Raw genomic sequence first — 18038 nt, forward strand, 5'->3', positions numbered from 1 at the left:
AACGAGAGAACACCAGACGGTCACAGTGTCGATATCAGGAATGATGAACAGCCGCGCGCTTTGCCTCTACGTCGCGCTCCTCTACCCGATCCCCAAAACATTGACGGAATACTCAACCAATACTGACTCGGAGTACGAGTTTGGGGATTACCGGGGCAAGTGGTGCTTAGACGACCACGGATTTGTGTATAGCATCGGGGAAGTGTACAATCCCAGTCCATCTGCTTGTCCGTGCACCTGCACTGAAGACGGACCCGTGTGCATACGACCCAAGTGTCCTCGCATTCATCCTCGATGTACACGGATTAAATACAAGTCCTGCTGTCCAGTGTGTGAGGCAGTTAGCAAAGTGTGTGTATATGGTGGCAAAATGTACAGAATATTCGAAGAATTCAGGGTGAGATAAAAAAAAATATGAAACATGACTAAAAATATGTTCCATCGACTTTAAGTGACTGTGTACATTATAGGTTAATTATAGGTTAAGGTTAAGGTTGGATCTTGGAATATAATGTTTTATTATACTGTATTATACTCAATGTCAAAGCAGTGTTTTTTGTGTCTAGTCTGATGGTGAAGATGGGGACATTGGTTATTTATCCTCTATTGCATGAGAGATGTAGGCCTATTGTCAAGTGTAATAACAGTTCTCTCCATTAACAAGGGGTCATGTGGGGGTCAGCAGTTGAGATGGCATGAGGTGACATTTCATATGATCTCTTTTTAATTGAAAACAGTATTCAGGTATTACATTGATACATGCTTCATAGGTTTCTCAAGTATTATGCTTCCTTCCAAATGACAGGAGAACACAGAGTTTAACTGTAGAGAGAATGAAAGTGAGTGTGGTAGAAAACATGTCTAAAGGTGTGTCTAACCTGCTGTTTCAGTTGTCACGCTGTGAGAGATGTCGTTGTGAGTCCAACAGGGAGGTGTCCTGTTCCATCTCTGACTGTCCTGCACCACACTGTGTCAACCCTACATATGAGCCCAACCACTGCTGTCCTGTCTGCTACACTGGTGAGTTCACTTCTACAAACACACAACTTTACAACACAATTAATGGTCTCAACCCAATTTCTTCCACACTAGTTTACATGTTATAATGATAGGGTGGACATACACACACACAGATGTGTTCTGTATAATTTGACCTGAACATACAACGCAAATATACAGAATCCATAAGCCTGGTCATATGTAACTCAAACATTTTTCTGCACCTGCTATAACATCTGTGTATGCGATCAATAAACGTTGATCTGATGTCAACCATTAATAATTAGCTTTGACACAGTGTGTGATATTGATTATAAAGACAGCTGCAGCTCTTATGTAAATGTTTACGATGGCAGTAGTTGGCTGCTGCCCCCAGCTGGAGTCTAAGGTCATCGATATCTTCAATGCTTCTTTAATCACTGCTCCACTGCACTGGTACCATCTGTACTGTGCGTTCAACATGTGCATCATATTCATAACAAGCTCAATTATTAGTTAGAGTCAAGCCAAGCAGTTTTGGAAATATTTAGTCACTGATGTGGGATCCTAGCATCCTTAGAACTCAACTATGGAATTCAGCATTGCACAGATTACATAACTGAATTTAGACACTGGATAAAGAGGGATGTAAATCAAACTGCTCGATAGTGCTCTGTCCAACAACAGGAATAGTAACTAGCCCCCAGCCTGGTGGGGCATGGGGCCATTCATCCAACAGCAGGCAGTAAATGAACAGCTTGTGTGTGCGCCGTATATAGTTCAATCAGTAAATCAATCACATTTATTTATAAAGCCATTTTTACATTAACAGTTGTCACAAAGTGTTATACAGAAACCCAGTCTAAAACCCCAAAGAGCAAGCAATGCAGATGTACACTGAACTAAAATATAAACACATGTAAAGTAAGTGTTGGTTCCATGTTGCATGAGCTGAAATAAAATAAAAAATATAGGACAAAACACACATCACAACAAGAAACCACAACCATACACACCACAACACTAAATAACACTACATAACACAACACTACAATATCCAGCTACTTCACATACCCATTGAAGAGGAGTGGGACAACATTCCACAGGCCACAATCAATAGCCTGATCAACTTTATGTGAAGATGTGTCACGCTGTATGAGGAAAATGGTGGTCACACCAGATACTGAACGGTTTTGTGATCACCTCCCCCACCTTTTCTTAATGTATCTGTGACCAACAGATGCATATCTGTATTCCCAGTCGTTCATAGATTAGCGCCCAATTAATTTATTTCAATTCACTGATTTCCTTATATGAACTTTAACTCAGTGAAATTGTTGCATGTTCTTAAATAATTCCCTTTGTCTTCTATAATAAGTTGGAATTTAAATTTAAAAAATGTTTGGTCTCCACACATTTGATGCGTGTTTGGGTTTGTTGTCCTGCTGGAAGACCTACAACCTTCGACAGAGACCCAGTTCTTGTACACTGGGTTGTAACATTGGACTGATAATCTGCTGATTTCAGGATGCCTTGCACATGTTCAAGGCCCCCAGTACCAGAGGCAGCAAAGCAATCCCACGGCATTATTAAAACTCCCCCATGTTTGATTGTAGGATGGCTCTTTCTTTGAATGCTTAATTTGGTTATCAGTAAAGATAGTGCTGATTTGTATTTTATTGGTCCACAGAACATTTTTCCCAGAATTTAGGCTTGTTCAGGTGTGTTTTTGCGAAGTTCAATAGGCGTTTCTTGTGTAGGGAATTATTTAAGAAAAGTGCAAGGGTGCCAATTTATTTGGCCACAACTGTGTCTGCCTTTATGGATGTGTAAGTAACTCTACAAAGTATAGCATATTGGTGCTGCAAATGACAGTAGGATGATTTTATTAAGACTACAGAAGTTTCTCATTGCAATGCTGATCAAAAGAGCACATTACGTATACAATTAACTGTCAAAAACATATGCAATTCACATTTATGGTGACATCTGATATAACATCTATTTATTTTACATAATGTTTCTGCATCCTGCCTACAGGGCCCAATTGTTTTGTGGGCGACAGAGTGATCTCGGCAGGGGAGCGAGTAGAGATAGACAAGCAGACTGTGTGTTACTGCACCTACCGGGACAGCACCTGGCAGATGCACCCCCATGCCACCTGCGAGCAGCGCCCGCTGCCGGACCCCGATCTCAACCCCAGCCCCTCTCAGCCCCCCGAGGAAGACGAGACCAAGCAGATGGACAGGGACTTCCGCCCCAGGCTGGACTGGATCCCGTGAGCAGGCAGGAGGCTGGGTGTGAGGGTAATAGTGCGCCAAGGGGAAACGGGGAGATGATAGGGCAGGTTGTTTTCCGTGCCCTGCTGAGTGCAGTCTGCATAGGGCTTAGGGCCAGGGATGATCTACTACACCACATTATACAACCACAATAACATTACTAGCTAGTAGTGTTTGTGCAACATTATATAAAACTTTGCACACAGGAACAATATATGGTGCACATTAAAGACAATACACAACTATAACATATAGTTCTGTGAAATTAATTTGTCTCCATTTTCCTTCACTTGCAGTAGTCTGGTTTTGTCATCAAAGGGCTGGTGTAAGTGGACACTTAGAGATGGTTGCAACATTCACCCTTTTATTAATCTCAGGTTTACACTAGTGCACATTAACGTTGCTCTGTGTATTTCTTTGACTACTGTTGTTTCTTTAATAACATTGATATCCATCTCAGAATGGTTCTAACGCTGAAATGGAAATGTTCCTTTTTCTGTATAAATTGACTTGTAGTTCTATGAAGTGTACCTGGACATATCAAATAAACATCAGGAACCATATGTATCAAGCGTCTCAGATTCAAGTGACAATTTAGGATCAGTTTTGCCTTTAATAGATTACAATGAATAAGATTACATGGATAATGGGCCCTGACCACAGATCAGCCCTCCTACAGAGACGCTTGATACGGACCCGGTTGAATGAATGACAATGTCCCATCCTTATACTTGTTTACATGCAGGCAAGCTCCTACACCAGGGGTAAGTAACCCTGTTCCTGGAGTGCCACAAGTACAGCAGGGTTTTGTTCCAATTAGGCACCACATGACCAATTGATCAGTTCAGTGATTGCCTGAATTCAACACACCTGGTCTTCCAAGTTAATTAAATCAGAAACATGAAGTGGTTGCGGCACTACAGGACCAGGGTTGCCTACCCCAACCTACACTTTTCCCTGGACAAGGATTCTATCTGATGAAAATGTCACTTGTCTTGCCTTTAGGTTACCCACTTGGTAATTTTGTAAATATATATTATTTTCTGGTACTACATGTACCCATCTCGTTAAATACAATTTGTTTTTGTGCAGGCCTTCATATCCCTCAATGCAAACTTAATTTAAGCTCTTCGACGAGCAACCTCCTGCAATATGGATTTGTATTTTCAGCCATGACGATAAATTCACCCCCGCTATCCATAACTTAGTCATCCATTAACAAGTTATCAAATATATCCTGACTTGGATGACAAGTTTATGGGCTCCCGAATTGCACAGCAGTCTAAGAGACTGCATCTCAGCGCTAGATGCGCCACTACAGACCATGGTTCAATCACAGGCTGTATCACAACCAGCCGTGATCGGGAGTCCCATAGTGCAGCGCACAATTTGCCCAGTGTCGCTAGGGGAAGGTAGGCAGTCTTTAAAATACAAATTTGTTCTTAACTGACTTGCCTAAGTTATAAATAAAAGGTTAAAAAAATAATCGCTGTGTCAATATTTTTTCAATGTGCTCCTGTTCTTACACCCAGTGAGACTAAACAGATGTATACAGTAGATACTGTGTAGTTTGACACTGCCTTGGGATCTTGCAAACAGGACACTGACTTTACAATGGTTTTTATTGAAAACAACAAGCCAGGATCAAGGATCACGCTATGCTGCCAGCATTTGAAGCAATCCTGGGCCACAGGTCTGCACATTCCTTGGCCACCGGTCCTGTGATGGCCGAACCTGTAACACAGAAGACAAATTCAGCCCACAACAAAAATGAGATAAAATAGTAGACAAGATGCCGTTTGGCCTTGCATCAGTGTAGTAACATTTCACCCTTTGCAGACCTGCCACTTACAATGTGAATAAAAACAGTTATGGAGCTCATGCATCCACAAGAAAACTACATACTCAATTTGACTGCACCGTCTTGATTTGAACATCCACACTTTACTTTGGTTGCTGACAAACAAATCCCCACCATTTCCAGGTCAATTCCTATAGCGTTACCTACAAAATAACCCTACTTGGCATTGTAACATCAAAATATGACATGTAGCAGTGAGATTCTCAACCCAAGTGAACTTGAAAGGAATGGACAGGTGTGCATACCAATCCAATGTTTTTAAATCAACGACTGAGTGAGGACATACACACTTCCAGGAGAAAGGTAGAGAATCACACTGCCTCCATTATTTCACTGTATCTAAATGTATTCAAAGGATGACCACTATCCAGTGAACAAATGTTTCATCACTGATTGAGATTGGTCAGCCAAAATGACTGCCATCTCACCCACAGTGATGATCTTAAAATTCCCTTCTTCGACAACTCACCGAGCTACTGACCAGACAAAGCAAGTGCTTTTTGAAGGGGTGTATATTTCGCAACAGAGTATTAGAAAAGAAAATGTACTACTCAAAATCCACATCCAGAATTTGAAAAGCACTCAAAGAAGCCCAGCCAAACATCCATATGAAGAACCTTCATGACTTGGGATGGGGGCCCAAAGACTTAAAATCCCAACTCACCTTTCATTTCTCCTTTGACATTCACTATGACCCCCGCATTGTCTTCAAAGTAGAGAAACACGCCATCCTTTCGACGATACGACTTCCGCTGCCGTATAACAACCGCAGGATGCACTGTGGGAAAGAGAAAGACTATCAGAATCTAGCTACCTGACAACTCACATCGCTACACTGTTGATTTTCACCATTCATTTAAACAATCGGTCTGGGACTACTATTGTGGTGAAAACTACAAGTAATTTTAAAGACCAATCAAATTACTATGCCAACCGCCATAATCTCCTGATTAGCTAGTCCCAGTTCATTCTATTCTAGTAATTGAATACATAATGTAGAACACTCACCCTTTTTTCTGAGTTCTGGTTTGCCTTTCTTGACAGTGGCCATGACCATGTCACCCACACCAGCAGCAGGAAGACGGTTCAGACGCCCCTTGATGCCCTTGACAGAGATGATGTACAGGTTCTTGGCACCTGGTGAGAAAGGGGGAAGAAGATGGTGAATATATGACAGGATGGAGATGGTTCTACTGCCCAGGCTTGATTAAAGGTACAGATCCTTGTAGACCATTTCAAGACAAGACCAGGTTGAACTACATGACATGTTCCATCACTGATTGAGATTGCGCAGCCAAAATGAGACTGCCATCTCACCCACAGTGATGATCTTTCTATACCATTTCTCGACAACTTTCCAAGCTATTGACCAGACAAAGCAAGTGCTTTTTGAAGGGATATTTATTCTAACAGATCTGAATGTAACATACCTGTGTTGTCAGCGCAGTTGATGACGGCACCCACTGGGAGACCCAGCGAGATGCGAAACTTTGCCCCAGATGACCCACCACGTCCTGAACAAGAGAAGAGATTCCATTTAAGTAAACTTTGCATAGTGCAGAGACTGAAAACACACTGCTTAAATCAAGCTAATATTATCCAAGTTGTTCCATCACGGATTGAGATTGTTCAGTATAGGTGACTGCCATCTCACCCACCAGTGATGATTACTATACCCTTCTTCGACAACTCACCCAGCTACTGACCAGACAAAGCAAGTGCTTTTTGAAAGGGGTTCAACCTCACATTTCGTTATTTTCTTTTCAGATTTATACTACTGCCAAGAACATGCAGCCACAGCACTATGTGGGAGGCATGGTAAAGTCACCATAGAACCAACACACAAGGCCTCAAGATTAGAAGTGACTTAACACTGGCTAACATTACTGCTTGCACTACAAAAAGACAGCCCACGTTGACAGTTCTACCCCTTGTTTAATGCACCCAACTAGGGTAGCTTGCAAAGCAATTGACCAATTAGTTGTGAGTAGGCTGCTGTAAGGTGATAGCTAGCTAGTAATTACTTGCATGGCCTGGGAGAAGAGTTGGAGGAAACTAGCTAGTTGGCAAGGAAAATAACGTTCAATCACAGACGAAATCAGTGCCTTTGGTTCATGGTTTTTGAGTTAAGAGTCCCCCTTTCTAAAGTTAAAACAATACACCGTGGCTCAACTTAGCTAGCCGGGGAAATCATTGCGAACACTGAACACGTAACTACAGCTAGTCAACCTAGCGCTTCCGCGGTGTCCATGATTTGGAGTCATGCCTTGCTTTTAGTCAGACGCTATGCTACCAGGCACTGACTAGAACACTCAAATAAGTAGTTCACCTGCCACTCATTTGTTGGACATTGTACTGGAATGGCAACTGCGTTTATATGTGAGGAATTAGAACACAGTCACCAATTCATGCATTTTAGCTAACACGCCAAAAGCTAATCAGCTAAATGATAGCAAAAATGGCTTCCGTAACAAGCCCCTAAAATCATCCCTCTGAATAATGCTCAGTCCTTCACATTTTCAAGCCGATATGAATGACAATTATTCATAAAACGTCCATTATCCAAATAACATTATGTTCCTCTGTTAAGCATTCTGCAAACGGGTAGATGAATGTGGATTTTTCTTAGCAAGTCTCTTACCTCTCTTAGACATTGCTGCAAAAGGGAAAGAGGAAGACGGAAAAAGGAATCATGGGATATAAAAGTTCCGCAGACATACCACAGACATTTCACGTCCGGTCGATTAAGCCTATATCGCCCTCTGGTGTTGGCGATAACAGCCTACGGGTTGCGGTCATAAACAACTACCATAGCGCCTCTGCTTTCAACATTTAAAAAAAGTAAACATTGTGCATGAGCAACTATTTACTAATTGTCCAGTCATGAATGGCAGGGGTCACACGTGGAACATTGAAAACAGCAAAGAAAAAATGAGGTGAGTGAAGACCAAGTGTGTGTATAAACCCTGGATGACTGACAGGGGACGCTGTGTTGAAGCCACCTTGATACTCCTCAATTGTAAATGTTTTTAATTTGGGAGCTATTTAAAAGCATTTGTTGATGTCTACATTAGTTTTTGACATTATACAGACACATATTACAGACACCTTAATTGCATATTTTAAAATTACATTAAGTAAGCTAAACATTTAAAAATATATATAAGAAAACATTTTTACTTGAAAACATGTAAATACTTAAATAAATGCAATTTTGTCCTTGAAACATGTAATTGAAATACTGTAGAATTCCATTCATTCCTGGAGGACTGCGCCTACTAGTAAGTGCCAATATGGCTTCAAAGCCTTTCAATTGCCAATACATAGAATTAGCAATCCAGGGTTTATAAACACTATACACTGCTCTTGAAAAAATTAAGAGACCACTGCAAAATTAGCAGTTTCTCTTGTTTTACTATTTATAGGTATGTGTATGGGTAAAATTAACATTTTTGTTTTATTCTTTAAACTACTGACAACATTTCTCCCAAATTCCAAATAATTTAGGGCATTTATTTGCAGAAACTGGTCAAAATAACAAAAAAGTTGCAGTGCTGTCAGTCCTCGAAAAATGCATGTTTATTCAGCTCATGTGACAAATACAATTTGATTTGACTGGACTCTGGAGCAGTCGATACACATTCTCTGGAGTGATGAATCATGCTTCACCATCTGGCATACCAACGGACAAATCTGGGTTTGGTGGATGCCAGGAGAACGCTACCTGCCCCAATGCATAGTGCCAACTGTAAAGTTTGGGGAAGGCCCTTTCCTGTTTCATCATGACAATGACTCCATGCACAAAGCGAGGTCCATACAGAAATGGTTAGTTGAGATCGGTGATGAAGAACTTGACTGGCCTGCACAGAGCCATGACCTCAACCCCATTGAACACCTTTGGGATGAATTGGAACGCCGACTGTGAGCCAGGGCTAATCTCCCAACATCAGTGCCCGACCTCACTAATTCTCTTGTGGCTGAATGGAAGCAAGTCCCTTCAGGAATGTTCCAACAAATAAGGGAAAACCTTCCCAGAAAAGTGGAGGCTGTAAAAGCAGCAAAAGGGGTACCAAATCCATATTAATGCCCATACTTTTAGTCATGTAGTGTACATCATTGGTGAAGACAGACGGGAAAAGGAGAAGCTTATCTTTGTTGAGAACAAAGTTCAAGAGAACAGAACTACTGTAGACATAAGGCACACAATTCATTAGACATCAAACAGTATCTATATTATGAGCAAAAGCAATATTGCCTGCTTATCTTTGAAGCCTTTTCATGCAATGATTTTATCTTTGTGAGAGGGTTGATAATTATTGCAGGTGTTGATAGGAAGAATAAGGATGTGGTCTGTGTGAGGGGCAAAAAGATAGTGGAGTTGGAGGAATAGTCTAACAGTAGCAAAGGAGTGAGGATGGGGAAGACATAGTGTAGGAAGGAGACATGGAGGGAGTGGATGATGTAACCTAGGAGGGAGGTTTTGGCTAGGGTGAAATAGTGATTCCTCACAAAACCCAGAGAAACAAATATTTTGGTGATTTTCACGAAATGTAATCCACAGAATAGTCCTTTGGGGGTATCCATGGTATTTTCCAATGATGTCACTATTTTACACGTCAAATACATTGAGAACCTTTCATAATGTTGCCAAACAAAGACTCAACAAACTTACCCAAGACTCCCTGTCTCTGCCAATCTGTCCCTGCCCATCTGTCCCCAGCTCTGCTGTCTGTGTGCCCTCTGTTGCCTGATCTGCCTAATGACATCATTGTGAAACGTTTCCATTAGCATTTCACTTCTTTCTAATGAACATTTTATCAACTAGTCTTAGGCTACTAGGGTTCTGGCTTTGCGTGTTGGTGTACTGAAAAATACTCTGATGTCTGTCATTTGACTTTTTTCTGACATTTTTCTACCTGACAGGCTGGCTAGCTGCAAACACACACACACACACACACACACACACACACACACACACACACACACACACACACACACACACACACACACACACACACACACACACACACACACACACACACACACACACACACACACACACACACACACACACACACACACACACACACACTGTGTAGGTTATTTACAGTAGGAGATGGGCTTTTTTTCGTATTGCGTCAGATAACAACATTGACGAATACGCTGATTCGGTGTGCGAGTTCATTAGAACGTGCGTTGAAGATGTCGTTCCCATAGCAATGATTAAAACATTCCCTAACCAGAAACCGTGGATTGATGGCAGCATTCGAGTGAAACTGAAAGCGCGAACCACTGCTTTTAATCAGGGCAAGGTGTCTGGTAACATGACCGAATACAAACAGTACAGCTATTCCCTCCGCAAGGCTATCAAACAAGCTATGCGTCAGTACAGAGACAAAGTAGAATCTCAATTCAACGGCTCAGACACAAGAGGCATGTGGCAGGGTCTACAGTCAATCACGGACTACAGGAAGAAATCCAGCCCAGTCACGGACCAGGATGTCTTGCTCCCAGGCAGACTAAATAACCTTTTTGCCCGCTTTGAGGACAATACAGTGCCACTGACACGGCCTGCAACGAAAACATGCGGTCTCTCCTTCACTGCAGCCGAGGTGAGTGTTAACCCTCGCAAGGCTGCAGGCCCAGACGGCATTCCCAGCCGCGCCCTCAGAGCATGCGCAGACCAGCTGGCCGGTGTGTTTACAGACATATTCAATCAATCCCTATACCAGTCTGCTGTTCCCACATGCTTCAAGAGGGCCACCATTGTTCCTGTTCCCAATAAAGCTAAGGTAACTGAGCTAAACGACTACCGCCCCGTAGCACTCACTTCCGTCATCATGAAGTGCTTTGAGAGACTAGTCAAGGACCATATCATCTCCACCCTACCTGACACCCTAGACCCACTCCAATTTGCTTACCGCCCAAATAGGTCCACAGACGATGCTATCTCAACCACACTGCACACTGCCCTAACCCATCTGGACAAGAGGAATACCTATGTGAGAATGCTGTTCATCGACTACAGCTCGGCATTCAACACCATAGTACCCTCCAAGCTCGTCATCAAGCTCGAGACCCTGGGTCTCGACCCCGCCCTGTGCAACTGGGTACTGGACTTCCTGACGGGCCGCCCCCAGGTGGTGAGGGTAGGCAACAACATCTCCTCCCCGCTGATCCTCAACACTGGGGCCCCACAAGGGTGCGTTCTGAGCCCTCTCCTGTACTCCCTGTTCACCCACGACTGCGTGGCCACGCACGCCTCCAACTCAATCATCAAGTTTGCGGATGACACAACAGTGGTAGGCTTGATTACCAACAACGACGAGACGGCCTACAGGGAGGAGGTGAGGGCCCTCGGAGTGTGGTGTCAGGAAAATAACCTCACACTCAACGTAAACAAAACTAAGGAGATGATTGTGGACTTCAGGAAACAGCAGAGGGAACACCCCCCAATCCACATTGATGGAACAGTAGTGGAGAGGGTAGCAAGTTTTAAGTTCCTCGGCATACACATCACAGACAAACTGAATTGGTCCACTCACACAGACAGCATCGTGAAGAAGGCGCAGCAGCGCCTCTTCAACCTCAGGAGGCTGAAGAAATTCGGCTTGTCACCAAAAGCACTCACAAACTTCTACAGATGCACAATCGAGAGCATCCTGGCGGGCTGTATCACCGCCTGGTACGGCAACTGCTCCGCCCTCAACCGTAAGGCTCTCCAGAGGGTAGTGAGGTCTGCACAACGCATCACCGGGGGCAAACTACCTGCCCTCCAGGACACCTACACCACCCGATGTTACAGGAAGGCCATAAAGATCATCAAGGACATCAACCACCCGAGCCACTGCCTGTTCACCCCGCTATCATCCAGAAGACGAGGTCAGTACAGGTGCATCAAAGCTGGGACCGAGAGACTGAAAAACAGCTTCTACCTCAAGGCCATCAGACTGTTAAACAGCCACCACTAACATTGAGTGGCTGTTGCCAACACACTGACACTGACTCAACTCCAGCCACTTTAATAATGGGAATTGATGGGAAATGATGTAAATATATCACTAGCCACTTTAAACAATGCTACCTTATATAATGTTACTTACCCTACATTATTCATCTCATATGCATACGCATATACTGTACTCTATATCATCGACTGCATCCTTATGTAATACATGTATCACTTGCCACTTTAACTATGCCACTTTGTTTACATACTCATCTCATATGTATATACTGTACTCGATACCATCTACTGTATCTTGCCTATGCTGCTCTGTTCCATCACTCATTCATATATCCGTCTGTACATATTCTTTATCCCCTTACACTGTGTATAAGACAGTAGTTTTGGAATTGTTAGTTAGATTACTTGTTGGTTATTACTGCATTGTCGGAACTAGAAGCACAAGCATTTCGCTACACTCGCATTAACATCTGCTAACCATGTGTATGTGACAAATAAAATTTGATTTGCTCATCTTCTATCATTCTATATGGGCTTCGATCTAAAAGGTAGCTAGCAAATGTGAAACGGATTGCAGTGACGAGGTGCCAGCTGTATGAGATCAGCATTTACACAACATATGCTGTACCCTTTTGTTATTTTAATATAGTTTGTTTCATATTGGCTGGCTTCCGACACTAGCTGAATTTGCAAAGTGAGCGAGCACCAATTCCGTTTCTGTGGTGTTTGCTATAATCTTTGCTATCGTCAGTTTACTCCAAGATCGTCACACATATGCTTCAAAGTCCCATAGCGACAATTTAGCTTTTGCAACGAGACCAGTATAGATATTTAAGACAATGGTAGAAGAGAGTGTAGTTCTGTTCAGTTGGGAGTTCAGTTTATCGCTAACCTTTCACAGACTTTGAAGCACTACAGCTGCATGCTGATCTTGGAATAAATTGACGATAGCAAAGATTCCATCTTTGACGACGCCACATAAATGGAATAGATACTAGCTTGCTTAATAGTTAATGTTTGCCCGCTAGCTCTGCAAATTCAGCTAGTGTGTGTGTGTAAATCCTGCCAACATAAAAATAAAACATTGCTATGGCGCGATTGACTGGATTAACCTCACGTCAGTTACGTGCATTGAATGCCTTTCAGACAGTAGATACGAACCCTCTGTTACTTTTGGCATTGTATGCATGTAAGAAAACTGTGGCAAGACATCAGTAGGTTTATAATTGAACACATTTATGAAGATTTTACACTATTGTGGAGAGATGTACTGTTTGGATTCTTTACATACAATAGAAATAAGCGGAATCATTTTTATGTAATTAATTTCATTATTCTTTTGGCCAAATTTCATATACACAAATGTAAATTTACAAACAGAAAACCACATTTTCGTATCCTACAAAAAGAAATTGAACTGTATTTTAAGACGGTTAAATGCTCTACTAACAAAAAAGCTGTTAGAATTGTAAGTATATGCATGTCCCTTAAGGTCCTTGTGTAATTGTAATGTGATATTGTACCGCCTAGCTCGATTGTCCATTGTTTGTAATCTATGTATGCTTGTGTTCCCTCATGTGCTTTATGTATTGATTTGTTGTTAATAAAAAAATATACGAACCCTCTGTTACCTGCCAGATAAGGAACTGGTAGTGGATCAAACAATTGTGAGGCAAAGGGCGGGGAGGCCGCAATCTTTTGAAACTTAAAAATGCGCTATTAAGTGTCTATAATCAGCACAAGTGCTTTCACTGCTTATTATTAATATTATTGAAATTACATAGTTATGTTTACAGTGATATATTGGGGGGGACAAATAATTATTTTCCCCAGGATGGGGGGGCGTGTCCCCTCCATCCCCCCTGGGATTTCCGCCTATGCTTTGGAGGAAGGACATATTTGACACTAGTATCTAAAAGCATATTTGAGAAATAATGAATAAAAGTTGACATACTTATGTGTTAAATCTAGCAGTTGTGAAACTGTGGAAAAATATACCTGCTCTGTCCTCACTGTGTTTCTTAACAGTTAGACAGTCAGCTAAACCCAAAGTTTGTGAACTGTCAAATTTGTGAACTGTGAAAACATTACAGAGAAAAAACAATGCGTTGCTTAAACATAATTACATTACAAACTCCATGATGGAGCTACGCAAACATGAATCAAAACAGAAAGTTACTTGCTAGACAGACTAGCTACTTAGCATCTTGCAGAAAGTTATGGTTTATATAAACATCAGCTCAGTTAATTACAGAAATAATAAATAAATAGTTGCTAACATACAACAATAATGTGCTACTTTTACTTAACTAGCTACAAGACCAATGTTTAGCAAGGATTAAAGGAGTTTACAGGGGTGATATTGTTGCAGTTTTTAGAGGAAGCTTGTTTGCTTGATACATTGTTACTGTTTCGTTCCCCTACGTCACCATGGACCACTTTCATGCGATGACAAAAACGGCCACTAGATTGCGCCAATGCTTTCTTCAACAGTAAATAAAAACGGAATGATAGCGGTTCTCTGGCGGTTCAAACAGAGTCCTTATGGGTGTGAATCGTTGGTTGGTATGAATTAATGTCACCCCTGGAAACTACTTATATAATTGTTTAGCTCCATGGTCAATCTGCAAGGTTTCTATTTTTTATGGGCATCCCAGTCATCAAGCCAGAGTCGCTGACTGTGTGTGTAGTGTCTTGTCCATTAGTTTAGTCATGTGTCTTCTTACTACACTGCCTAGTCTGATGTCACACAACCATGACTGCTGGAATTGTTTGGGACTATTAAAGGCTGAGTGCACTACTTTTGCGAAATAATCTATTTTTCTAAAATAAAAACATTATGTGTTCACTTATAACCTAAATCACTTTATTTGGCTCACACACTACATTAATGTTCCCCCTAGGATAAAATAGGACATTTAAAGGGGCATTTCTGTTTTGCCAACTGACACAGAATTTCATTATTATTTATTTATCATTATAAAACCTATTGGATAGACAAAATCTTTTGTTGAATGCTTTTTAGCCCTCAATCTACAACTTTATTAAGACAACTACCTCCCTTTTGTCTACATCCTCAAATCATTTTTACCAAATCAACTTTTTTCAATCATTTAAATGCTGTTGTCGATAATAGCTCATTGCAGTCATATGGCTTTCTCTATTCAATCAGAATCTTTCAAAGACCTGTGAATGAGAGGCTTGCTGCCCTCACATGGACCCCCACCCAGTGCTCTCTCTCTCTCTGTTTCTCTCTCTCTCTCAATTAAATTACATTTCAATTCAATTTAAGGGCTTTATTGGTATGAGAAACATATGTTAACATTTCCAACGCAATGAAGTAGATAATAAACAAAAGTGAATTAAACAATACAAATTAACAGTAATCCTTACACCAAAATAATTAAGACAAATGTTATATTATGTCTATATACAGTGTTGTAACGATGTGCAAATAGTTACAGTACAAAAGGGAAAATAAATTAACATAAATATGGGTTGTGTTTACAATGTTGTTGTTTTCTCTCTCTCTCTCTCTCTTTCTCTCTCTCTCTCTCTCTCTCTCTCTCTCTCTCTCTCTCTCTCTCTCTCTGTCTCACTCTTTCTTCCTGTCGGGGATGTGCGCGCTAGAACAGGAAATGAATGCAGACAGCAGAGGCAGGCAAGCTGCGACCGGCACACACACAAAGGGCACTCTACCTCCCTCACACACACATACACACACACACACACTGCCCAGAGATCCTCCAACCAGAGCTGGAACCTTTCAGCCCCAGGTGAAAAGACAGAAAGCGGAGGAGGGGAGTCGAGGCCGGCCAGAGGAAGAAGAAGGAGAGGGCAGGGGGGGGATCAGTGAGAAGAAAAGAGTGAAAGACAGAACAGAGCAACCTGTTCGTGAGATCTGGGACTCTGCTGAAGAAACCGTGGGAGCTGGGAACACAGGCTATAGGATGGTTCTGCTGTCCTCTTGCTCCAGGTACATTTTCTGCAAAAACCTTTTAATAGACTTATTTATGTGGTGATTGTTGTACCTTATCATACCTTATTACTCAGAAGTGTATCTTTTGTTTTTTGTGCCATGGCAGAAATGTTGTTTGAGGGTTCTGTAGAGAAGTGGGACCTTTTTTTAACAAGCCAGGAGCGAGGGCTCTTATTCGAATGTATGAAAACAACACATGTTTAACCTTAAATGCCCAGTGTGTGACTGCTGTTTGGCTGTTGTCATCTGTGTTTGACCAATTACAAACTTAGTGAAAGGGTGAAAGTTCACCATGGATGTTGTTGTGATTCTGTCACATGCGAATCACTCAGGAAAATTACGATTGTGTCACATGTTGATCTCTGAGAATGATCTTGTGGTGTTTGGTCAACACCCCAGTGGTCATGATTCATATTCATATCTAAACCTTCACCTTCGGGTTTAATTTTTCATCACTTTCTGTGGCTAATCTCAGCATTGGATTTTTATGACAGTCATACATTCAGAGATAGCATGGGTGTCCCTTTATAGTCCTCTCTGTCTCTGTTTTGAGTGTGTTGTTGAGTGTGTTGATGAGTGTGTTGTTGGGTGTGTTTACAGAACAGGAACATATTGAGTGCATGTGTCCCTGGAGCGCTCACACTACATTCCTGCCCCTGCCTGGTTGGGGTGGGTGTGGAGGGAAAAAGGGTAGTGCCGCGGGCTCGGTTAAACACATACAGGTGTAGGATCTTAATTAGATCCCTTTTTGTTGTTGCTGAGAGTGTTTCTGCACCGGAGGAAATGCAGATGAGCTTTACATACATTCACTGAAAACACACACTCTCACATAGGGTTGTTTTAACAGTATCAGACTTTTCATGTAGCCTACTTTTGGCCTGCTAATACCATAACCACCGATCAAGCAACATTATGGACTAAACTTTCAAGTCCTGTTGCTGCAGGATTAATTTTCTGCGACAATATAGGTCAAATAAAGATCCTACATCTGTACAGGACACATTCCAGCAAGTCCACCCTCCCTCCTACTGAGACACAAACACCAACATCACCTTGTTCAGGTGTTTGGTGAATTTTTTAATGGCAGAAATGAACCATTGGTAATAAATGGGATGGGAGTGGCTCTACATTCATATTGGTTATGTGGCTACTTTTATTTATTTAATTAACTAGGTAAGTCAGTTAACAACAAATTCTTATTTACAATGACGGCATAGGAACAGTGGGTTAACTGCCGTGTTCAGGGGAACAGTGGGTTAACTGCCGTGTTCAGGGGAACAGTGGGTTAACTGCCGTGTTCAGGGGAACAGTGGGTTAACTGCCGTGTTCAGGGGAACAGTGGGTTAACTGCCGTGTTCAGGGGAACAGTGGGTTAACTGCCGTGTTCAGGGGAACAGTGGGTTAACTGCCGTGTTCAGGGGAACAGTGGGTTAACTGCCGTGTTCAGAGGAACAGTGGGTTAACTGCCGTGTTCAGAGGAACAGTGGGTTAACTGCCGTGTTCAGAGGAACAGTGGGTTAACTGCCGTGTTCAGGGGAACAGTGGGTTAACTGCCGTGTTCAGGGGAACAGTGGGTTAACTGCCGTGTTCAGAGGAACAGTGGGTTAACTGCCGTGTTCAGAGGAACAGTGGGTTAACTGCCGTGTTCAGGGGAACAGTGGGTTAACTGCCGTGTTCAGAGGAACAGTGGGTTAACTGCCGTGTTCAGGGGAACAGTGGGTTAACTGCCGTGTTCAGGGGAACAGTGGGTTAACTGCCGTGTTCAGGGGAACAGTGGGTTAACTGCCGTGTTCAGGGGAACAGTGGGTTAACTGCCGTGTTCAGAGGAACAGTGGGTTAACTGCCGTGTTCAGGGGAACAGTGGGTTAACTGCCGTGTTCAGTGGAACAGTGGGTTAACTGCCGTGTTCAGGGGCAGAACAACTTTTCTTTTACCTTGTCACATTTCGGTTACTGGCCCAACGCTCTAACCACT

General features: G+C 42.2%; 3 protein-coding genes across 6 annotated transcripts in view; 2 read left to right on the plus strand and 1 right to left on the minus strand.

Annotated features, from left to right (window-relative positions):
• The first annotated feature begins 10 nt into the window (after nucleotides 1–10).
• Nucleotides 11–3806, plus strand: LOC118365431 (von Willebrand factor C domain-containing protein 2-like). Its single transcript, XM_035747624.2, has 3 exons — nucleotides 11–397; nucleotides 891–1020; nucleotides 3019–3806. The coding sequence occupies exons 1-3, from the start codon at nucleotides 41–43 to the stop codon at nucleotides 3258–3260; spliced, it is 729 nt and encodes a 242-aa protein (XP_035603517.2). The 5' UTR covers nucleotides 11–40; the 3' UTR covers nucleotides 3261–3806.
• Nucleotides 3807–4861: 1055 nt separating this feature from the next.
• Nucleotides 4862–7865, minus strand: LOC118365432 (60S ribosomal protein L23). The gene is made up of 5 exons (XM_035747626.2): nucleotides 7760–7865; nucleotides 6549–6632; nucleotides 6127–6255; nucleotides 5783–5896; nucleotides 4862–4991 (listed from the first exon to the last, which is right to left on the minus strand). The coding sequence occupies exons 1-5, from the start codon at nucleotides 7770–7772 to the stop codon at nucleotides 4909–4911; spliced, it is 423 nt and encodes a 140-aa protein (XP_035603519.1). The 5' UTR covers nucleotides 7773–7865; the 3' UTR covers nucleotides 4862–4908.
• Nucleotides 7866–15708: 7843 nt separating this feature from the next.
• Nucleotides 15709–18038, plus strand: part of LOC118365797 (rho GTPase-activating protein 27-like) — a 29102-nt gene continuing 26772 nt past the window's right edge. For 3 of the 4 annotated variants that reach the window (XM_052491065.1, XM_052491068.1, XM_052491067.1), the window contains exon 1: nucleotides 15710–16061. The gene's annotated coding sequence lies outside the window, so the exon portion shown is untranslated. Of the gene's footprint in view, nucleotides 16062–18038 lie in introns of all 4 variants that reach the window. The other variant, XM_052491066.1, reaches the window with a different exon arrangement.

Source organism: Oncorhynchus keta, chromosome 32 (assembly GCF_023373465.1).
Source record: "Oncorhynchus keta strain PuntledgeMale-10-30-2019 chromosome 32, Oket_V2, whole genome shotgun sequence".
In the NCBI taxonomy this organism is placed as follows: domain Eukaryota; kingdom Metazoa; phylum Chordata; class Actinopteri; order Salmoniformes; family Salmonidae; genus Oncorhynchus; species Oncorhynchus keta.

Excerpts from the sequence above, each read along its gene's own strand:
- LOC118365431 (XM_035747624.2), top strand. The coding sequence starts at position 41 with ATGATGAACAGCCGCGCGCTTTGCCTCTACGTCGCGCTCCTCTACCCG. Across the intron at positions 398-890 it reads GAATATTCGAAGAATTCAGG|TTGTCACGCTGTGAGAGATG; the intron begins GTGAGATAAAAA and ends CTGCTGTTTCAG. Across the intron at positions 1,021-3,018 it reads CTGTCCTGTCTGCTACACTG|GGCCCAATTGTTTTGTGGGC; the intron begins GTGAGTTCACTT and ends TCCTGCCTACAG.
- LOC118365432 (XM_035747626.2), bottom strand. Across the intron at positions 6,256-6,548 it reads CAACTGCGCTGACAACACAG|GTGCCAAGAACCTGTACATC; the intron begins GTATGTTACATT and ends CTTTCTCACCAG. Across the intron at positions 4,992-5,782 it reads TGTCAAAGGAGAAATGAAAG|GTTCGGCCATCACAGGACCG; the intron begins GTGAGTTGGGAT and ends TCTGTGTTACAG.